This window comes from Vombatus ursinus, unplaced genomic scaffold, assembly GCF_900497805.2.
Source record: "Vombatus ursinus unplaced genomic scaffold, bare-nosed wombat genome assembly UNPS02009770.1, whole genome shotgun sequence".
Taxonomy (NCBI): Eukaryota; Metazoa; Chordata; class Mammalia; order Diprotodontia; family Vombatidae; genus Vombatus; species Vombatus ursinus.
The window spans coordinates 18770646-18792218 of NW_020949548.1; the positions used below are offsets into that span (position 1 = coordinate 18770646).

General features: G+C 47.6%; 2 protein-coding genes across 2 annotated transcripts in view; both read left to right on the top strand.

Annotated features, from left to right (window-relative positions):
• Positions 1-847: 847 nt before the first annotated feature.
• On the top strand, positions 848-2974 carry MYOD1 (myogenic differentiation 1). The gene is made up of 3 exons (XM_027852516.1): positions 848-1468; positions 2227-2305; positions 2709-2974. Exons 1-3 carry the CDS (start codon positions 848-850, stop codon positions 2972-2974), a joined length of 966 nt encoding a protein of 321 aa, XP_027708317.1.
• Positions 2975-17561: 14587 nt separating this feature from the next.
• The window catches only part of KCNC1 (potassium voltage-gated channel subfamily C member 1), a 79653-nt gene continuing 75641 nt past the window's right edge, over positions 17562-21573 (top strand). Inside the window, exon 1 of the mRNA XM_027852675.1 lies at positions 17562-18131. Coding sequence (XP_027708476.1) covers positions 17562-18131 — 570 coding nt within the window. The remainder of the gene's footprint in view (positions 18132-21573) is intronic.

Below are 21573 nucleotides of genomic sequence, written 5' to 3' on the forward strand. Positions count from 1 at the left end.
AACACACCCTTCCCACCCATTTTACAAATGCGCTACCTGAGGCCCAGAGAGAAGGGACGTGACCAAAAGTCCCAGCTAATAAGTAAAACTTGAACCCATGTCTCCCACGCCACTCCTTGGAGCCCCGAGGGAGTCAGAACCCGCTGGGTGAGGCGCTCCCAGTGCCCGCAGCAACTGAAAAAGTTACGGGCATACCCTGGCGCAGCACGCTGCGGGTACTCAGTGCAGGGAGCTGAGGCTGGGACACCGAGCCAAGCTGAGCTGACTCTTGGGCAGTGCGTGGTCTGAGGGATGAGAGGAAGGAGAGACAGAGAGAAGGGGAGGAGAAGCCGTTCAGCCAGGGCTCCGGGACACTCCCCTCTCCTCCCCTTTGGGTCTCTTCTTTCCCAAATCCTCGGACCCATCGGTCTCCGCCCCCCATCCTGGGCCTCTCTCATTGGCTCCTGGCGTCCCCCGCTGCACCCCTCCTGGGGCTGCCCCCTCCCAGAGCCCAACTCCTGATCCTGGGCTCTGAATAAATAGCCTGGAGCGCCAGCGGCTGGAGCGAGGGGTGGGGGGAGCCCCACATGTGCTTCGGAGGGAGCCAGCTCATTCCTGATAAAGTGTGGAGGGAAGGTAGGGCAGGGTGGGGTGGGTGGGTGGGGCTATTTCGCAGTCCCTTTCCTGGGCACCTACCTCTGCTAGGGTGCGGATCCCCTTCCTTCTGTTTTCGAGCGAAAAAAGCTTCGCAGGGTCTCTGAAGCTTTAGGGGACTGTGGTTCTAATTGCCGTCGAGCTGGAAAGCGGGGCAGAGAGACAGCAGGAGCGGTTCACCGAGGATAGCTTTCCCCGAATCCCCTGCGGGACCATGGAGTTGCTCCCCCCGCCGCTGCGTGACATGGACTTAGCAGGCCCGGACAGCTCCCTCTGCTCCTTTACCACAGCCGACGACTTTTACGATGACCCCTGCTTTGACTCCCCCGACCTGCGCTTCTTCGAGGACCTGGATCCACGTCTGGTGCACGTGGGCGCGCTCCTGAAGCCCGACGAGCACGCGCACCATCCCGCATCGGTCCCGGGCGCCCGGGAGGATGAGCACGTGCGCGCGCCCAGCGGTCACCACCAGGCTGGCCGCTGCCTGCTGTGGGCTTGTAAGGCGTGCAAACGCAAGACAACCAATGCGGACCGGCGCAAGGCGGCCACGATGCGGGAGCGGCGCCGTCTGAGCAAAGTGAACGAAGCTTTTGAGACCCTGAAGCGGTGCACGTCGAGTAACCCCAACCAACGACTGCCCAAGGTGGAGATCCTGCGGAACGCCATCCGGTATATCGAGGGGCTTCAGGCGTTGCTGAGAGACCAGGACGGGGCAGCCCCTGGCAGCACCGCTGCCTTCTACCCTCAGGGGGCCACTGCTCAAACCCGCGTGCTTGAGCATTACAGCGGAGACTCGGATGCATCCAGCCCGCGTTCCAACTGCTCAGACGGCATGGTGAGGTGGTGGGGGCAGAATGAGCGGGGCCAGCGGGCAGGGCTGGAGGGAGGAGAAGGGGGCAGGAGAATGATGAGGAGGATTGTGGAAGGAAAGTGACTACATAAGGTCTAAAGGGGGGGGGGCCGTAGAAACCCACCTCCCAGGAGCTATGAAGTAGTACCCAGGTGTTTGGGGGCAATCTTTCCGTTGATGCCATAGGAGGAAAGAAACCACCGGATGGGGATGGTCTGGCCTGGTAGGGTAGAAAACACGCATTTATGGAAGAAAGACTTTTAGGGTTGGAAAAGTTGTTAGAAATTATATAGTTCAACTACATTATTTAAGAAATAAGGATTTGCCCAAATCACACAGAAAGTTTGTGGTGAAGCGGGAGGTGGTCTCTAGATTACACCAGTTGGAGGGGGGCGGGGAGGGAGGAGTCTGCTTTACAGAGAGAACGGAACTGGGTTCCGATCCTTGTTCTATTGGTTAATTTACCTGTGTGACCTTGGGCAAGTCACTTCTCACTTTCCCCATCTGTATAATGAAAGGGTTGGGCTAGGTGGTCTCCAAGGTGCCTCCTAGCCACAAATCAATGCTCCTATGGGCTACCTCAGCCCCTACCCCTAGAAAACACACAGGACCCCCCTGCAGTGGGAAATTTGGGGCAATTCCTGGGGTTTCAGGAAGGAAGGGAAGAGGGGATATCTGTTTGTTTGAAGCCCTGGGGTGGGCTGGATCAGGGCCTGACACAGGATCTACTCTCTTGTCTCCAGATGGATTACAGCGGCCCCCTTTGCAGCTCCAGGCATAGAGGTGGCTATGACAGTAGCTACTACAGTGATTCTCCAAGTGGTAGGTATCAAGTGCTCTCTGCCCCAGCCCCAGCCCCTGAATCCCTACATACAGTGTATGAAATTCACTGTCCAGCCAGGTCTGCCTTTATCTGGACTCCTGCCAAAAGAGAGAGAAGGACCATAATTCAGTGTACTTTTAGTGGGATTAACCCATCCTTTTACTGGGTTCTGGTTCAATTCCCTCCTTTTAGAGAAGAAAAAACCTAAAATCCAGGGAGTCTAAGGAACTGGCCAATAGCAAGTTAGTGGTGATGTCTGTGCCTCTGTCATCTTGGTAGAATGGGTACAGAGGAGGAGTGGTTTGTATATAGGAGAATGAGATCTTTGAGCTCCTGAAGATCCCATCCCTGGACTTCAGAATCTATCACTCATCCCTAATTTCTGCCATTTTTTTTTTACAGACACCAAGCCTGGGAAGGGACTGGTTGTGTCCAGCCTGGACTGCCTCTCCAGCATTGTAGAGCGCATCTCCACTGAGGGGTCTGCATGCCCTGTGCTGCCCATGGGAGAGGGCACACCCTGCTCCCCACAGGAGGCCACCACTCTGAGTGAGAGTGGTGCCCACATTCCCTCCCCTCTTCCCAGTGGGAGTACTCAGCTTTCTGCTGACAGCAGCTCTGGGCCTAGCCCAGTACCCACTCCTAACCCTATCTATCAGGTCCTCTGAGGTGGGGCCATTCCCAAACCTCCTGGCTACCCCATCTGTGGCTGCAGGGAGGTCAGACAAGACTTTGGGAGGGGGCCCATCTCATTCAAGTCTAAGGCCGCTGAGGCTTCCTTGGAATGTGTTTCTGTCTCCTCCTCAATCCCTCCAACATTAATTTATTGGTTTCCGAGTGTCTGGCCGGGGTATAGGGGGACAGGTTCCTGGCCCCAGGTCCCTGGTCCCTTTCCCCAACCCCCTCAGTAAGGAACGGCTGTGCTTGTTCTTGAGGGGCTGTGCTCCCTCCCCACTTCTTCCATGCTCCCCAGTTCAGGACCACATTTTGTAATACTTTTGTAATCTATTCTGTAAATAAGGGCTTGCTTTGTGAACACATACACACACACACACACACACACACACACACACACACAGCCCAGCGACATATTTATCAGGTGTGGTTTGTGGTGCAGTCATTGACTATTTATACACTAGGGCAGTGTTGTCTCTGCTCAGGTGTGCTGAATAAAGATGATAATTTATACCTGCTGGTTCTGCCTTTTAATGACAACAGAAATAATGCTGTAAGGTTTTCTGAGCATTACCTCATGTGCATTACTTCATACCAGTTCTGTGAGGTAGGTACTAGATGGTACCTACATTTTACAAATGAAAAGATTGAAGCTTAGAAAGTGGAGTGACTTGCCCATGGTCACACAGCCAAGAAAGGAGAAAAGCAGAATTGAACACAGATTCCAGTCCTGACTCCCAAGTTCAGCTCTGTACTTCACGTTGCTACATCTTCTTCCCTCCACCCCTCCCCCAACCTTCAATGAGAGGAAAGGAATTCAACCCTGGGATGGCAGAGCCAGAAAGGATCAGAGATCAGTTGATCCTGATTTAGCATCCCCAAATGCCAATCAAATATGGCCCTTTCTCTCTGTTTCCATCCTAATACAGGAGTACAATATTCCCCTGGACTATAGAAATAGCCTCCTAATTGGTTTTCCTGCACCTAATTCTCTTCTCCTCTCCCATTCTGATTTTAAATGCTGTTAGATTTTTCTATTGCTTATCTATAGGATAAAGTACAAATTTCTTAGTCTGGCAATCAAGGCTCTTAAAGTACTTGACCACTCACTGTTTCAGCCAAACTAACCTACTAACTGTTCCTTGATCTTGTCTTGTCTTCTTTTTCCTATGCCCCTTTGTCCATACCATCAACTATGTGTGGAAGAGTCTTTTCCTGACCATCACCCCTTCTCGCTGCCACAAATACCGAAAATCTGTCTATGGAAGTCCTCTTTGAGACCCAAGTCAAGTGCTACCTTCTCTACAAAGCCCTCCCCGGCAATGCCACCCCACCTACCTAAGAAGTAATCTCTCATCCAATCTTTCATCTCTCAGTTTGACCTTTCTTGTGCACACTCTCCCTTATATAGTAATGCTAACTATAGTTCAAATTTCCATAGCACTTAATGTTCATAAAGCATTTTCCTCACAACTTCCTTGTGAGGTAGGGAGCACCAGCATTATCCCTGTTTGGTGGAGAAGAAGCTGAGCCTCAGAGAGATCTAGTGACTTTGCTAATGGTCACACAAATATTGTGTGGCATAATAAGAGAGTAAGAATTTTGGGTTTTCACCAGAAAGTTTAGGGCTTTATGAGTTATTTGTGTATGCATAGTATAGCAGAAGAAATAGCTTTTCAGAAGGAATAGAGAGTAGCCTTTGAATCAACAGAATCTGGATTCCAGTCCATTCTCTGATGCACATGGGCTCTGTGTCCCTGGGCAAATTACTTAACCTTGAAGTGTCTCAGCCCATCCTCTGAGACCAAGTTGTAAATCAGTTGTCCATGCACATTGGGGAGTTTCCTCACCAGGAACCAGTCTATACCAATGAAATCATAGGGCCCATCCAAACAACACACAAAGTAGAGGTTAGGAGGAAGCATATTTATGCTTTTATGCTTCTGGCACTGTGTAGCCATTGATGAGTCATAGAATTATAGCTTTGGGAGTTGGAAGGGACCTTAGACAACATCTAATCCAAAGTCACTTAACCTCTCAGCCTCAGTTTCCTCATCTGCAAAACAGGGGTTATAATAAGTTTCAGTATCTGTCTTCACACAGTTGTTGTGAAGATTGAAAAAGATAATAGACTATGCCAGTTGCTTTATGAACCTAATAGCTATATAAATGATGATGATGATGATGTCTTTCCATCCCTTGTCCCTTCCAAAAATACTACACTAAATTCCTTGAGAGCAAGGAACATCATAAGATGGTGTTGTTTTCCATCTTTGTATTCCCAGCACAGGGCAAATGACTTCACACACAGTTGTTGCTTAATAAATAAATGTATTTGTTCAATGGAAGGGAGCTTAGAGATCATTTACGCCCACACCTACCTTCTACAGATGGGGAATCTGAGGTCCAGGGGAGAGTCAAGAGATGTGGAAGGTGTCTCTGAAGGAATGGCCTAGTGAAAGCAAAGTTTGCAGACTTTGTGTGGTGGTGGTGGGTGGGGAATGGTAGGGGCCTGGGGTTGAAGGTGGGCTGTACAGCCTGAGTGAAGAAAGCAGACAGAATGCCTCTGAACAGTATCGGGAAGAGTGGATGCAGGAGATGGAAGGGTGGATGACTCATTGAACTGCAGCGGCCCCTACAGTTGGCAGGTGGAACTATGACCCAAAGGAAAGCTCTCCTCCTAGGAGCCGGCTGGCCTGAGTTCTGTCAGAAGACAGAGCCTGGGCTTGCTACAAAGTACCCCGACCCGAGTGTCAGGAACACGAACAGCCTGCACAGGAAATATGCTGACATGTAAACACAATGTATAGACATAGATAGTTCATGCACAGATGAAAAAGATGACACTTCCTTTTTCGTCACCCCCTGCCCCTCACCAATATATGACAACAATGTGTCATTGTTGACACACTTCCAGTGAAGTGATGGGTTCCAGATCTGGAGTTAAAGGGTTTGGGCTGGAATCTCAGACTTGGCAAGCCTTTTAATCTCTCTGGGCCTCAGTTTCCCCATCTAAAATGAAATTGGACTAGATAATGCTCAGAGGGTGCAGATTTAAACCTATGGTACCATTGCCCTCCAGCCAGAGGATGATAAACTCAGTGTGCTCTGCCCACCATGGGAGAGGGCCCAGCAGGAATAGCAACTGGTTTATTCCAGCAGTGGGTGGGGTGGGGCTTTGTACCCTATGTAAACTAACTAAGGGAGATGGTGCCACCTTTAGAATATTGACAGATTTCTACTCTGTGAATTCTTGTGCTTGATTTTCCTTCTCTTTCCTTAATTCCCCAGGATTTATTTCCATATTTTAGTATATCGACTTCTCATGCATGTGACTATTGCCTCTACCAGTGTGGGTCTCAGTCTTTTCCATTTGGCAATTCTTATTCATATCCTTGAATAAATTCCCCCTCAGACAAGCTACCCACAATAAAATCCTGTCTCAGATACTTACTAGCTGTGTGATTGGCAAATCACTTAACCTCTGTTTATCTCAGTTTCCTTCTCTGTAAAATGGGGATAATAATAGCACTTTCCTCACAGGGTTGGTGTGAGGATCAAATAGGAGAACATGTAAATTGCTTCTTTTTCTTTTTCGTTATCATCATCATCATCATCATCATTTACCCAATTCTGGAATCAATCCTCTTGATTCCTGGACTCTGAGTGCATCACTTAGACTGCCCATTTGTTTATTCTTCCTTCTGGTTTTGTTACACACACAGATGTGTGTGTGTGTGTATATGATATGTATAAGTATATGTATATGTATATATGTATATATGTGTATGTGTATATGTATGTGTATATATAAACTATATGCGTGTGTGTATATATGTATATATATATTTTTATATATATATATATATATGTGTGTGTGTGTGTGTATACTTATTCTTTTCCAAAGATGTATCTCACATCTGGTATGCAACTCAAAATTAGATTTATGCTGCAGCCCATTAATTATAATTATAATGGGCTGCAGCATAACCCCAATGCTGAGTTGCTGAAGCACTCTCACACATACACTTCTCCTTTCTGTTGTCTTTTGAGTCACCCACAACTTTGATTCTTCCAAGATTGTAATGTTCTATTATTCACAACAATGTAATGTCATTGGGAGTTAACATTGGTTTTAAAAATCAGGCTTTTGCACCATCAAAAAGTTTGGGATCATTGAAGGCATGGTATGTTTTCCTCAATTAGATCCAACCTCATCTTTTTCATTAGATTTTGGGTGTAGCTCATCATCCAGGAGATATATACTGCTATGACCCAGAAGAGAGCTTTAGCCCTAGGAGGTTGGAAAGAAGAGGGCCCTTTGAGCTGCCCAGACTAGCTTGATGTAATCAGACAACGAGCATTTTTTGTTCACTGTGATTTTAAGTGTGGCTATTGAACAGATGCATCTTGAAAACCTCCTAATGGATAAGGAATCCTTCTATTTAGATTCTGCACAAGATAACCTCTGTGACACTTTTGAATAGCTTAGGTGAGCTAATGTCTCCTTATTTGAGGCTTCACTTAAGGCTGAAACTCAGGGGATTATTGGCTGCTAGGTGGCACAATGGGTAGTGTTGGAGCTTGAGCCAGGAAGATTTAACTCAAATACCATCTCAAACATTCCCTACCTGTGTGTCCTGGGAAAGTTATTTAACCTTAGGTTTCACATCAGAAAAATTGGGATAATAATGACACATATTTCCTAGGATTGTTGTGAGGATAAAATGAGATAGCATTTATAAAATACTATACAAATCTTAAAGCATTATACAAATTCTAGCTATTATTACCTCTAAACAAATTTGTCCCTGTGGTTGAATCTGTCAAGGAATCTTGTGTTTCAATTCAAATTCAATCTATGTTTGGGGAGCACTTTTTATGAAAGAGAGATTTTTAAGATCGCATTTTGCCCTATAGAAGCAAAGGCTTTTCTTGAAGCCAAATTTGCAAAAAGACATTTACAGAACAGAAGCAATTTCAGACAAAAAAGGATAAATACAGAAGAGCAGCATATTCCTTTAATGACAATGTTATAATGAATCCTGTAGACAACCAAGAGGACTTTTTTGGGATATCTTTGGGGGTAAAACCAAGATCAAAGAAGGGATGAAACCACTGCTTGCAGGTGAATTGGGTCCTAATAATGAATGCTGAAGGGAAGAAATCAGGATTAACTAGTTGCTATTTTATTTCTCTTTCTTCTACCAAAAGGAGTGATCATTAAACTGGGAAAGATTGAACCAAAATGGTTAATGGAAAATGGAAACTTGAGATGAGTATGATATGACAAGAGAGCAACCTAACATGCCTCAGTGAGTTCAGATCTCTAGGCTTTGATGAGCTACACACTGGAGTGCTGAAGGAACAGCCGAATGGGGTTGCTGTCAGTTATCAATGAAAAATCATGGAAAACAGAAGACATGCCGCAGTAACAAGGATGGGCAAATGGTGTGCTGGTTTATCCAAAGAGTGAAGAAGGTAGATGCTTCAAACTCAATGCCAGAATGCCTTTATCTTGATTCTTTACAAAATTCTAGAATGCATTATTAGAGAGATAGTTTGTGAAGACTTGGAAAGGGAAGTGGTGGTCATTATGAATAAGCATAAATTTATCAAGAGCAAGTAAGTCATGCCAGGCTAACATGATTTCCCTAGGGTTACTAGATCAGTAGATTATGAGAATGCCAAAAATATTTAATATTTGGATTCTAGATAGTCATTTGACAAAATCTTTCATGACAATTTTGTGGATAAGATGTGGTTGAATGAGTAAACCCAAAGAGCAGTGATTAATGTCAGCCTGGAGGATAATCTCTAATGGAGAGCCCCAAGAGCCTCCTTTCCCTATGATGTTCAACATTGTTTATCAGATGGTCAAATGACAAGAATTTGGTCTGGGGGAATTGTTTTGTTGGACAACAGAATCAAGATCTAAAAACATTTTCATAGTCTGGAATTATGGGCTCATTCTAATCTGAAGAAATTGAATAGGGATCAATAGAAAATTTTGCCCTGGGATCACAGAATGGGCAAAGCATCACAGCACAACAGTTCATATGAAAAACATCTACAGGTGTATAATGGATGGAATATTCAAAATGATCTAAGCCTGTGATATGACAGACAAAAAGCTGATATGTTCTTAGATTGCATTAAATAAGGGCGCAGTGTCCAAAATGAGAAAGGCTCTAGTTCTCTTGTGCTTTGTCCCAGACAGACTAAATCTGGAGTGTTGTGTTGAGTTCTGGGGCAACACTTTAGGAAGGACATTGATAAGCAGTAATGCATGTAGAGGTGTGTGACAGGAATGGGGAGAGAGAATGAAGACAGTACTTTACCAGTGTTGGATGCATGGAATGGAAATGATTAGCCTGGAGAAGAGAAGACTTGGTGGGAAACATGGTATCTGACTTAAAGTGTTTGAAGAGCTGCCAATTGGAAAAGAGATTAGAAGTATTCTACTTCATACCATAGGGGAAAACAAGAAGCAACAGGTAGAAACTGCAGAGTCAGATTTAGGAGAGAGAGAGAGAGAAAGAGAGAGAGAAAGAAAAATACAGGTGGACAGAGAGACAGATGGACAAAGGGACAGAGACACAGAGATAGAGACAGAGAGAATCTTAAAGTGCTTACTATGTGTCAGATATTGTGCTAAAAACAGGGAAAAGAAATACAAGCAAGGAAGACAATCTCCACCTTCCAATGAGCTTATATTCCAATGGGAGAAGAAGGGCAATAAATGAAAAGAGATAAGAAGACTAGAAGAGGTAGAAGATGGATGAGAGTATCCTAGTGAGAGTATGGTGAGGAAACATCTAGGAAGTGTTATAGACACCCAAACCCTGGCAAAATCAGGTGAAAGCTCACCTATCAGAACTAGGGAACTCGGGGTGGGGGCAAGTTTTGGGTGGGGTGGAGACTCTCAGGAGCACAGAGCCATGAGTTCCCTGTCACTATATCATCTTCAGGTAAAGGCTGGATTATCATTTTTTGGAGATGTTGCAGAGAGGATTCTGATTCAGGTATTGACTAAACTAGATGGTTTCCGAGGTCCCTCCCAATTCCAAGAGACTCTATAATTTCAAAAGGAGTACTTCATCTTCTCCAGAATGGTGATGATGAGTGACTGGGGGAAAGACAGAGGGGACATTTGGAGATAGAATGAGGGGAGGTTGGGGCTGGAGTTGATGCAAAGGCCATTCTTCCCTGGCCCAATTTGAAATCCAAATGTTTGCCTATACTTCTCTCTCAGAGTGTGGGAGTCCTTGATGAATTCCAGCCTCAATATATCTGTCCATATCTTTAGGTACCTTTTCTAGGTTCTATTAACCACTACATTCCTCCCATACACATCCTAGGCACAGTAAGGCTCTCCACCCTCCATACCCTAGATAGGTAGATCTATGCACATGCTAGTTGTGTGTCTAGGGTCTCAGGTCAAGAGAACCAAATGCCACATCTTTCCCCTGGGGTCAACAGAGTAAAACTTGGAGTAGAACTGAAACAAACTATGGTTGAGGAAAGGTTTACTTACTTCCTAGAATACCCCCAAGCCTCCTTGCTTCTGTAGAGCTTGCGAGTGGATGCAAACAGAAATCACATGTGGCCACAAGATGGCACCCAAACCCAGGCCTACCGTGAAGTTCAAGCTGACAGCTCCAAAAGGGATAGGTGCTCAGCTCAACTATCAGCTCTGATCAGGCCAGGACCTTGAGAAAGTGGCATTTTCTGTGTCTGTATTGGATTCTGGGTCATCTCTGAGACTGTTGTAAGTCTGGTCTAAAGGAAATCAGCTCCTTCCACTTCATGATCTCTTACTATCCCCTTCCCCTTGATCCTCTAAAGGACCTGATGTTTTCTCTAGATATTGCAGCTAGGTGGCACAGTGGATAGAGTGTTGGACCTGGAGTCAGGAACACTCATCTTCCTGAGTTCAAGTTCAAATCTGGCCTCAAACACTTAATAGCTGCGTGACTTTGTGCAAGTACCTAACCCCACTTGCTTCAGTTTCCTCATCTGTAAGATGAACTAGAGAAGGAAATGGCAAACACTCCAGTATCTTTGCCAAGAAAACCCCAAATGGGGTCACAAAGAATTGAACATCACTGAAAAATAACTCAACAAATAAAAAAATCCTCTTTCTAGGCTGTTTTTCTCATTTAGACTAGATTATCACTCAGATCTCTTCCTTGTAGGATTCTAATCTATCCCCACACTCCATCAATCTAATGAATTGGTTTGCTAATCTAATATATTAATGACTCCCATGTGTCAATGGGAGTTAATTTGCTTCTCTTGTAACCTCAGGTCTATTCTCATAAGGACTTTTTGGTGACAATGGCTCTACCTTTGCTATTTGACTTAAAAGACAGAGTTGGAAAGAGGGGAAGTAAAGAACGTGTTGTAGCAGACTAATGGGGCAGACCTTTTTAGAGTGCTGGGTGGGGAGGATACCTTTCACACATCCCCCATCTACTCACTGTCCTCTATTATCCTCTTACTTTGATCCCAGATTCCAGCTCTAGCCAGTTCCTCACTCTGTCTCTAGCATTCCCTTACTTCATCCCCTAACATCCACTTAGTCTATCCTACAAAATCAACTTACTCTTTCTCCAGTGCTGTTACCTCTCCTTATCATGAGGAACGGGAGGTCAGTGATAGATATAGTCAATAGAAAGTGTTCAGTGTCATTGGGAAGGGCTGTCAGTACTATGAATATCCAGGGTCAAAATGATCACTGACACTCACTCTCCTCTATCCAGTAAAACAAATGGGATCTGAGAAATCCATGGATAAACATCCTAAATCTTGAGCTAACCTGAGGTTGTAGGGGCCATCACTCAAAAGGATCTGGGAACTCTGGTCCTTGGCTACAACAGGACTCCAGCCTGAAAAATACAGGAGTAGAAATGACTAAATCAGTCTACTTTAGATCTTGGAGCAGGGCAGGCTAGAGTAGGAGAAATCTCCTCAGCACCATGAAATAGTCCCCACCCTCAGCTCTCCAGGGCTCTGTGTTTATCCCTCCAATTCTCACTGAGTCTCTCCTGCTGAGAGTGCTATACTTTGTTGTCTCTCTTGTCTGTTTGTCCCCAGCCTAGTTATGACAACGTTTGATTCTGACTCTCGGTGCCATTTAAAGATGGCCAAAGCTCTAAAGTTGGAAGGGACTTCAGAGGTGATCTAATCTAACTCCATTGTTTTTACGTATTAGGAAACTCAGGGATGTTAAGCGACTTGCTGAAGCCATACATATAGTAAACATCAGTTAGCAAATCCTTATTTAGCACCTAGTGCCCACAATCCCCTTGTGCTTATGGGAGATGTAGAAGTACTAGACACAGATCCTCAGGAATGCACAGCCTTGTGGATGAATAGATGAGACTCCCTCTTCTCCTTCTCTTCCTCCCCCACTGAAAACAACAGCAAATGTAAATATTAGTCTTGAATTAATATTAAACCATGCGTCTCAAATGGTCAAAGCCTAGAGAAGAAATCTATGAAAATCTGGTACCAACTAGCAGCCAGGAACTCAGATAATGCCCCAACACCTTCCCTCTGGCTGGAGTCTTGAGGCCTCAAATATATATCTAGGTGCTAGGCTTCCTTGTAGCCAAAGACAACCCATGAGACTCCTGTAGCTTCCAGCATCCCCTCTCTCCATTCACTGCCACACTGTTCTTGGTTTATACAAGGACACTTATTTACAGGGGAAACAACATAACTTTATACATTTTGCAAGGAAGAGGCTTCTGAAAAAAACTCCCTCATCCAGCTTGGATGGTCCCAAGCACATGAATCTCTCCTATCAAACTATCAGTTCCTGGCTAAGCACTGCTTATATGTCTGAGCACCAAACAAAGCTGGCCCCTATCCCATGCAGGTTTGAAAAAACATGTCTTAGAAATCAGGTTCTTAACAATCACTAACTTGATAAATAACCACTCTTTCCCCTTCCTCCTACAAAATACTAACCAATGTAATTAAAAAGGACATAATTATCAAGGAAAACCAGATAGGTAAAAATGTTCCCGTAATTTCAAAAGTATCATCATGATATCAATAAACTCACCCAAATTAGCCCAGAGGTACTCATTCTTCCCAAGATCAATGGGGCCTGTGGTGGTCATGGGAAGCTTTTTGGAAGAGCTGGTATTTGAACTGGACTTGGCAGAATGAGTGTCTCTTTCCATGTATGTCTCTTTCTCAAGCCCTCTGTCATTGTCACTTTTGGTCTCTAGGTGTCTCAGTCTCTCCTCCAGTAGGTGAGGAGCCCTACTTCTGAGAACCTCTGTTAAAAGGAGATGAAAATTGCATGGGGAAAGAAGACTTGATTCTGAGAGAGAAAAAAATATTCCTGGGTTCAGCTGAGCACGCTCACCCACTCCTCTGTCAATAGAGAATGTTCGACCCACCCAGAAGCTCTGGACCTGTCCTGGGGTTTCAGTAACTCCTGATTCTGTCCCAGCTCCTCTTGTATAATACACTTCAAGTTCTGGTCTTTTTATACCAGTTTCAGGATGCTATCATGCCTGAGACATCCCCAGAAATGCTGCCAATGTGAAACAGACCTGGCTTGGAGCCCCAGATCACAGGGGCTGGGTACTTCAGTACTTTCTCAGTGAGGCTTCTATCCTTTGTGTCTGGAAGTCAAGATAGTGGGGTCCAGATAGTGAGATGGCTTCTTGTTACCCTCAGAGGTCAATGTGTGGGAGAGGATTCAGCTTTGGGAAAGAATATGGCAATATATCCCTGTCTCTGCCTATCTCCTCCTCTAGTGGTACTAGACAGATTACTAACAAGAGAGTCAGAGGACAAGAGTTCTGTATCCCTGCTATGTATCCTTGAAGAAGTCACTTGCCCTTCTCTGGATCTCAGATTCCTACTTCTTTTCTTTTTTTATGATTCTGATTCCCTCTCCTGGCCCTTCCCCTCCCACATCTCTCTTTAAACCATCGTACCTTAGTTCCTCATTGAGGTGAAGTGACTTCTAAGGTCTGGAGCTGGGAGAAGAATCAGGCTATGCTTCAGGCCATAGAAAGTGAGTAAGAAGAGACAGGTCTCTTCTCACAGGTTTCACTCTAAGTCACTACAGGAATCTTGAATAGTAGATTCTCTGGGGGCCCCTCTGCCTGTGTCCTCAATCTATGAATCAATATTTAAATAAGGGCCTCATGGCTTCTTAATTAAACTGTCCATTGGACAATCTATCTAAGTACCATTTCCACTCAGCTTGGCTGAGATCAATAATCCTCTCTGCTCTCTGCACACTCAGCTTTGGAACTGATCACTCAACTATCTCTCATCTTCCTCCCTGGTGGAATCAAACACATCAAGAGGGAGAGTAGTGGGTGTGTGTGTGTTTGGAGGAGCAATGATGAACTGAGAACTGAGTCATAGGATAAACAGCCCCCTATCCCATGGCAGGATGTGTTAGGTGCAGCCTCATCCTCTTACTGGATAACAGATTGGAAAGAGGAATACTGTCCCACTCCATTCTCCGATCCTACATCTTTCTGCCCTATTAGGGTCACAAGTGCCTAAAAAGAAGAGAGTGTAGGGGCAGTAGAGAAACACGATGTCAGACCAGACAGGCCAGACCCCTTTGTGGGAGGGCAGCAACTTTGAATTGGGGAAATGCCTAGGTGCTTTTTCCCTAAAACAGTTGTGGTCCTCAGATGCAACCTTTTGACTGAGTCCAAGTATTACAGAACAAATCCTTTTATTAAGGGAATTTGTTCGGTGAAGTTTGGATTCAGTCAAAGGGCTGCACTTGAAGACCTAGAGGGCCACATGCAGCCACGAGGCCACAGGTTCTCCACCCCTGCTCTAAAAGCTCCATTATGATATCATGTTGGGGTTAATAGGGAGGTTTCAAGGCTTGCTGCCATTGGACATTACGATCCATAGTGAAGGTCTCCAGAAACAATGTGACTAGGGTGGGTCAGACAGGGTTCAGTATAATGAAGGAGTAAATAGAACATATGGGGTCACTGAGGGAGTTTCCAGGGTTAATTTGACTCTAGGGACAAGAAGGAGTTTTTAGAAGCAACATACAGGGAATTAGTGCAATTAGAAAGGGTGTCATTGGAGAATTTCCAGGTGAGTATGATGTGGGGGAATATTCAGAGTTATTGAGAGAGTCAGTTTCTGGGGTGAGTGTGACTAGAAGGTAAGTGGGGAGGTTCTAGTTAGTGACAAGTGTTCACAATCAATGTGACTGTAGCATCACTGGAGAATGTCCAAGGTAAGTGTAACTGGGTGGTAGCCATGTCTGGAGGTCCTGGATAAGTGTAACAGGGAAGTCAAAGAGAAACTCGGGGATCAATGAGAGAGTGGCATACAGCAAAAAGAATGCTGTATTTGAAACCAGAGCTCGTGAGTTTGATAGCCAGTTATCCAAATTACCTCCCGTGTGACCTTGGGCAAATCACAACCTCTCTGAGCCTCTTTTCCTCACATGTAAAATGAGGAGGTTGTTCTAAACTACCTCTAAGGTACCTTCTAGCTCTAAATCTGTGACCCTAAGATCCTATAAGCAGTGTTCAGGATAGGGGTGGGGGGAGAGCAAGGGGGATGAGATTTAACGGGCTATCAGGGTTTTCTGTCTCAGTCACATCTTCATCTTCCCAATAAAGAGTAGATTAGGAAGTCTCTGTGTTTGAGAAGTAGATTTGTTTATTGGCAAGCTGAAGGAGAACGAAGCTGGCAAAGTCACGGCATTTGGCTAACCACCAATGCTTGCTGGGATTGACCGTGTCCCAAGTCCCACTAGGACCAGTCTCATCTTCCTACAGCCTCCCCCCTCCCCGGGAGTTCTGCCCTCCTCAGCTGTCCTCTGCAGCTTTGGGCTGTTCAGACTGAGAGCTAGGGCAAAGGGCTAGGTGCTTAAATCAAGGTGTTTTATAATTGTTACATCTCGTTGCTGGCTCCTCTGGACGCCACAAGCGCTAGGGTGGATAGAGGACTGGGTGAGGTGGGAGGAGGGGAAAATAGAGCTAGGCTCTTTAGGACCCAGAGCGGCGCCTCCATCAGCTGGCGAGTGCGGCTGCGCGAGCTGGGTGCCAGTGTCCGGAGACCGACCGGGCGGGCTGGACTGAGACTGAGCCGCAGCTACAGAGGCAGCACCTACCTAAGCAGCAGCCCAGTCGGCGGCTGCCGCCTCCCGGCTCCCGCGCCTCCCCCAGCCTCCCCGGCCCTAGGGACTTCCTAGGTGCAGCGCCCCCTTCCACGGACCGGAATCCCCCTGCGGCCGGAGCCAACCCACGCCAAGCCCAGGCGTTTGTGACTGCAGAGAGTCGGAGGAGCGGGACCCCCGGAGGATAGGAACCGAGTGGAGACCGAGCTCCAGGCAGGGACTAATACCCAGCACAGCTCCGCCCAGCCCAGCACAGCTTCGGGAGCTGTCCCTTCAGCACTGTGCCCGGGAAACCTGCGAAGCCTAAACGAGAAGAGGAGAGGAGTAGCGAAGCAGAGAAGAGAGGAGGAAGAGGAGAAGGAGAAGGAGAAAGAAAAGGAGAAGGAGGAGAGGGAGAAGAAGAAGGAAAAGGAGAAGGAGGAGAGGCGCAGAGGAGCGCAGAGAGCAGAGGCGCACAGGAAGGCGGCAAGAGAGCAACTCCCGGGCCCCACTGCCTCCAGGGTCCGGCAATTCCTCGGGGAGGCTGCACTGGGAACCAGGCAGGCAAGCAGGCTCGGCGGGAAGGGAGCACAGGAGAAGGAGAACGAAGCCAGCGGCTCCCTCCGCTCTGTCTCTGCTCCAAGCTGCGTCTCCAATGGCCCGCTTTTTTCCTCGCCTGTACCGGGGGCTGGGAGGTTGCTGGTAATTCTTCCCTCCCCCCTCCAGGAGGGAGGAACCAACGAGCCCCCGCCTTCCAGTCCCTCTCTTCCCATCCTCTGGACCCCGGGAAAGCGGCTCGTTCTACCCCTAAACGCAGGCGCCTTGCCTTCCTGCTGTCTCCGGGCTCTTGAAGGCTCCTCGATTTTCCCTTAGATTATTTATTTATTTATTTATTTATTTATTTATTCTCACGCTGCTGCTGAGATGGGAGCACGAGCCCGGCCCCCTCCTCCTCCTCCTCCTCTTCCCCCGGCCCGCAGCTGAGCGCCTCCTTCAGCCTCCTTCCCCACCTTCTTCTTCCTCCTCCTCTGTAGCTGGACATCGCTATTGCCTGTACACATCTGGCAGCAAGACTCCCCCCCTCCCGCGACCCACACAGCCTCCAAGGGCTCGTTGTCTCTTTCCATCTCACTCCGATTGATAGAGGCAGAGGTTGGAAAGGGGTGGCGGGAGGGGGGAGGGCTTTTGTATTTGGGGGACTGGGACTGTCAGAAGGTGCTAGGGAGCCGGGTCGCCGCCGCAGGGTAGGAGGCGGGGCGGTGAGAGAAGAGACAGTCTAACTGTGAAGGCGCAGCTCCTTCCCGCCTGCCCTCCTGCAGGTGCTGCTCTTCGCTGCGCCCCGCTCCCCAGGGTCTTGGGGAGAAAGACACTGTCCCCCACTATCCACAACAGCCCCAGAATCCCAGCCCGCCGCTCCCATGGGTGCCCTTGGCCTGCGACATGCCTAAGGGGAAGTCGCGATGGGCCAAGGCGACGACAGCGACCGCATCGTGATCAACGTGGGCGGGACGCGGCACCAGACGTACCGCAGCACCCTGCGCACCCTGCCCGGGACCCGGCTCGCCTGGCTGGCCGAGCCCGACGCCCACAGCCACTTTGACTATGACCCGCGTTCAGATGAGTTCTTCTTCGACCGGCACCCGGGAGTGTTTGCGCATATCTTGAACTACTACCGAACGGGCAAGCTGCACTGTCCGGCTGACGTGTGCGGACCCTTGTATGAGGAAGAGCTGGCCTTCTGGGGCATCGACGAGACGGACGTGGAACCCTGCTGCTGGATGACCTACAGGCAGCACCGCGACGCCGAAGAAGCCCTCGATAGCTTCGGTGGGGCGCCTCTGGACAACAGCGCCGAGGACGCGGACGGCGATGGCGCGGGTGACTCGGGAGACGGGGAGGACGAGCTGGAGATGACCAAGGGCCTGGCGCTCAGTGACTCACCCGACGGCCGCTCTGGTGGCTTCTGGCGCCGCTGGCAGCCACGGATCTGGGCGCTCTTTGAGGACCCCTACTCATCCCGCTACGCGCGGGTAAGTGCCTCTTACCCCTTCTTCTGCCACCCTCTTGGGAAGCAACAATACCCTTTCCCCACCCCCATCCCCACCTTCTGGGCTTGGGCCTTTTTTCTTCTATTCCTGCTCCCTCTGAGGACACATCTCTGCCGCTGGGGGGCACTGCTGATGTGCTTCGTGAGCCCCTCAGAAGACCGTCTCCGTGTTTGGGGGTCTCAAAACTACCCAGGTACCCCCAGCAAGCAGACGGAGAGGTCTGGATTTGGGATGGAGGAAGACTCTCAGAAAGTCCAGAGAGAGGAGATCCTGGAATTCTAGGTTATAATTCTATAAAGGGTCTTAGGGAGAATCTAGCCCAACCTCCTCATTGTACAGATGGAGAAACTGAGGTCAAAAATATTAAGGGGATTACTGGAGGTCACGCATTGTAGTAAGTAGCAAAGCCTGCATTCGAACCCATGGATTAAGTTTTGCCTCCAGTGTGTGTGTGCCCGAGTGCCACCTTCCTTTCGCACCTGGCTGCCCCTCCCCCCCGCCCCCTAGTCGGCGGGGAGGGGGGATGCGTCTGCAATTCAGCCTAGCTTTCCCTCTCCAGTTCTGGCAATAGAAGGGGAACTGGAATGGGATTAGTTTAGAAGAAGTGGAAGGAGGCTAGTGGCAGGGAGTGTTGGGGAACAGATAAATCGCCTGTTTAGGGGAAGGAATGGGGGTGGGGCAAGGCCGGGAGAATCTTTATAGCTAATGAATGGGGGGGGGGGATCAATCCATATCCTTCAGGCGAAAGGATAATATCGAGGGAAGAACACCCTCCTCCACCTCTGTCCTCTCACCCCAGCTTAGGGACAGGACAGGTTCTTGGTCCTCACCTCCCCCTTTCCTTCACTCCTCTCACACACTATTTCCCCCAGCCCTGGAAGGAATTTCTAGCTTCTCCAGTGAGCACAGCAGGATTCTCTAAGGTAGCCAGAGAAGAGAGGAAGGGAAGCTGATAATGGCAGCTGTCAGGAAAGGTTGGGAGAGGACTATATTTAACCCTCCTTTCCCTATGGCCTCCAGGCTCTATGGAGGCAGGAGAAACCAGGCCAGGACTGGTCCCAGGGGGAGAAACAGCTGAGCCAAATGGTAGGTGGGTATGCATTTAGCCAGAGAGGAGTGTCTGTCTTGGAGCTGCTGTCTGTCTTGGAGCTGCTGTCTGCTCCAGGCAGGGTCTGGCTAAGCCTTCATACCTGCTTAGATCTTGGACTCCCCAGCACTCACTCTGCATCTCCTTGGGCCACAGAGCCTCCCACTGCGGCTAGGCTGGGGAGAGCCCCTCCCCTTCACAATGGGGTGAGAGAGGAGGTTATTTCCCCTGAACCTAAATCCTGAAACCATAGATCATTAAATGTGAAAAAGGACCTTACAAATCTTCTAGTCTATAAATCCCCAGATTTTACAACTGAGGAAACTGAGGCCACTAGTAGAAATGAAAATAGCTTTCCCAAGGTCACGAAATAGTCTTGTGGTAGAACCCGGATGAGAATCCAGGACCCCTGATGAGCAGTCTAGTCTTTTTCTCAGTCCACTGCTTCCCTGAGAAAGTCCTGGTTGCCTTCTGTTGTCCTTGGGACTACTGAGCAGGTGTCTGCAGAGGGCTCCCCTCTAGGAAGCAGTGACCTTGGCAAGAGGGTTATGTAACTAGAAAGAGCTTGGCTGGGGACCGAAAGGGCTGGTGGGGGCTGCAGGGGACAGACATAGCAGCAGGTTTCATGGGTGGCCCAGCAGGGAGGGCATTGGCCCAAGAGTCTGTGGCCTCTGGTAGACCTGTTGGGTTGAGACATCTGAGACTGACCTTGAGAAAGTGTCATCTTTTCCTGCCTTGGACTCCACCTCAGAAAGTAATAGAGCTTTTCCCTCAGTTCTACTTCTTGAATTTGGAGTTGTTAAGAAGTGGTACCTCTCTCACCAAACACCCTCCTCTCACAGATTTTTAGAACCAATGTTTATAGCTCAAGTCATAGGGCAGGTGGAGGTCACCAAGATTATAAATCTCTACCTCCAGATCACACTTCCCAGGTCCTGTCCCATTTAAAAAACCAATGAATATCCCATCTGTTCCTGTTTCGTTCTCTATCCACCTATATCATGTATGTGTGTATGGGGGGGAATGATCCTTCTTTGGAGGCTGGGAAGTTGGGAGTTAGAGGAACAAGGGGTACATCCCTGCAATGGCACTCATTAGTCCTGAAACTTTGTGTTGAGACATTTTTTGCAGAGTTCCAAATTTTGCTGGAAAAAAAAACATGTCCTTTTTGAAGGCAGTTGGGGATGAAGAATGGAAGCCCTAGAGCGAGGACTAGGGAGGTGAAGAGAATGTTCTAAAACAGTTAAATTATTTTAAAAAGATACAAATGTACTCTGTCTCCAGCACCCACTCGAGACCTCTTACAGACCTTAGAATATCAGAGTTTGGAGGGACCTTAAACACAGAATGTCAGAACTAGAAATGAGCGTCAGAGTTGTAGATGACCTTAGAAACCATCTAGTTTAACTCATTTTATGAATAAAGAACCCAGAAAGGGCTTCAGTTTTATGCTATTATCTTACCTCTTAGGTACAGTAATTCCCAAATCAGGTGAGTTTCTCAGATTCAGGGCCAGAAATAGGAGGAGAGACTGCCAGGTCTATAGCCAAGCATGAAGGAACCATGCTTCCTTTGGAGATGGGATGCGGGTGCAGAGGATGAAAGTTTTGTCCCATGAAAACCTTGGCAGTGACCCCCTGTAAGAAAGAGTGTCACACACAGCTGATGCTCATTCTACCTCCTGCTCCTGCTATGAGACTATGATACAGTAGAAAGAAGGCTGAACTTGGAATCACAGGACTAGAATTCAAATCCTGGTTCTGCCACTTACTAGTTAAATGACTTCAGACAAGTCATCTCTCTTCTCTGGACTTCAGTTTCCTCATCTGTATAATGAGGGAGTTGGACTAAATCAGCTCTAAGTTTCCTTTTTGCTCTAAATCTATGCTCCTGTGATCTTCTGCCCTTTGAACTCAATCCTGCCTCTCTGCCAAATTCTTTCATTTCATTCTTTTGCACAGAATCTTAGAACTACAGAATGTTAGACCTAGGAGGGACTGGTGAGATCATTGACTCTGACCCCTTCGTTTTATAGTTGGGGAAACTGAGGCCATGAGAAAGCAAGCCATTAGCCTAAGGTCAATGACTCAGTGGCAGAGCCAGGATTTAAACCCAGATCTCCTAATTCCCAAGTAGAGTTCTTTATTTTGACACCTCATACTTCCCTGATACAACTCATTCAGGCTTAGAGAGTCTTTGTTCTTTCTCTCATATGTATTTTTTCTCTGGATTGCTGAATGGTGAGATTTAATTGGCAGCTGAATTTCTTCCTAGGTGCCAGTATGATGCATGTGTGTGTGTGTGTGTGTGTGTGTGTGTGTGTGTGTGTGTGTGTGT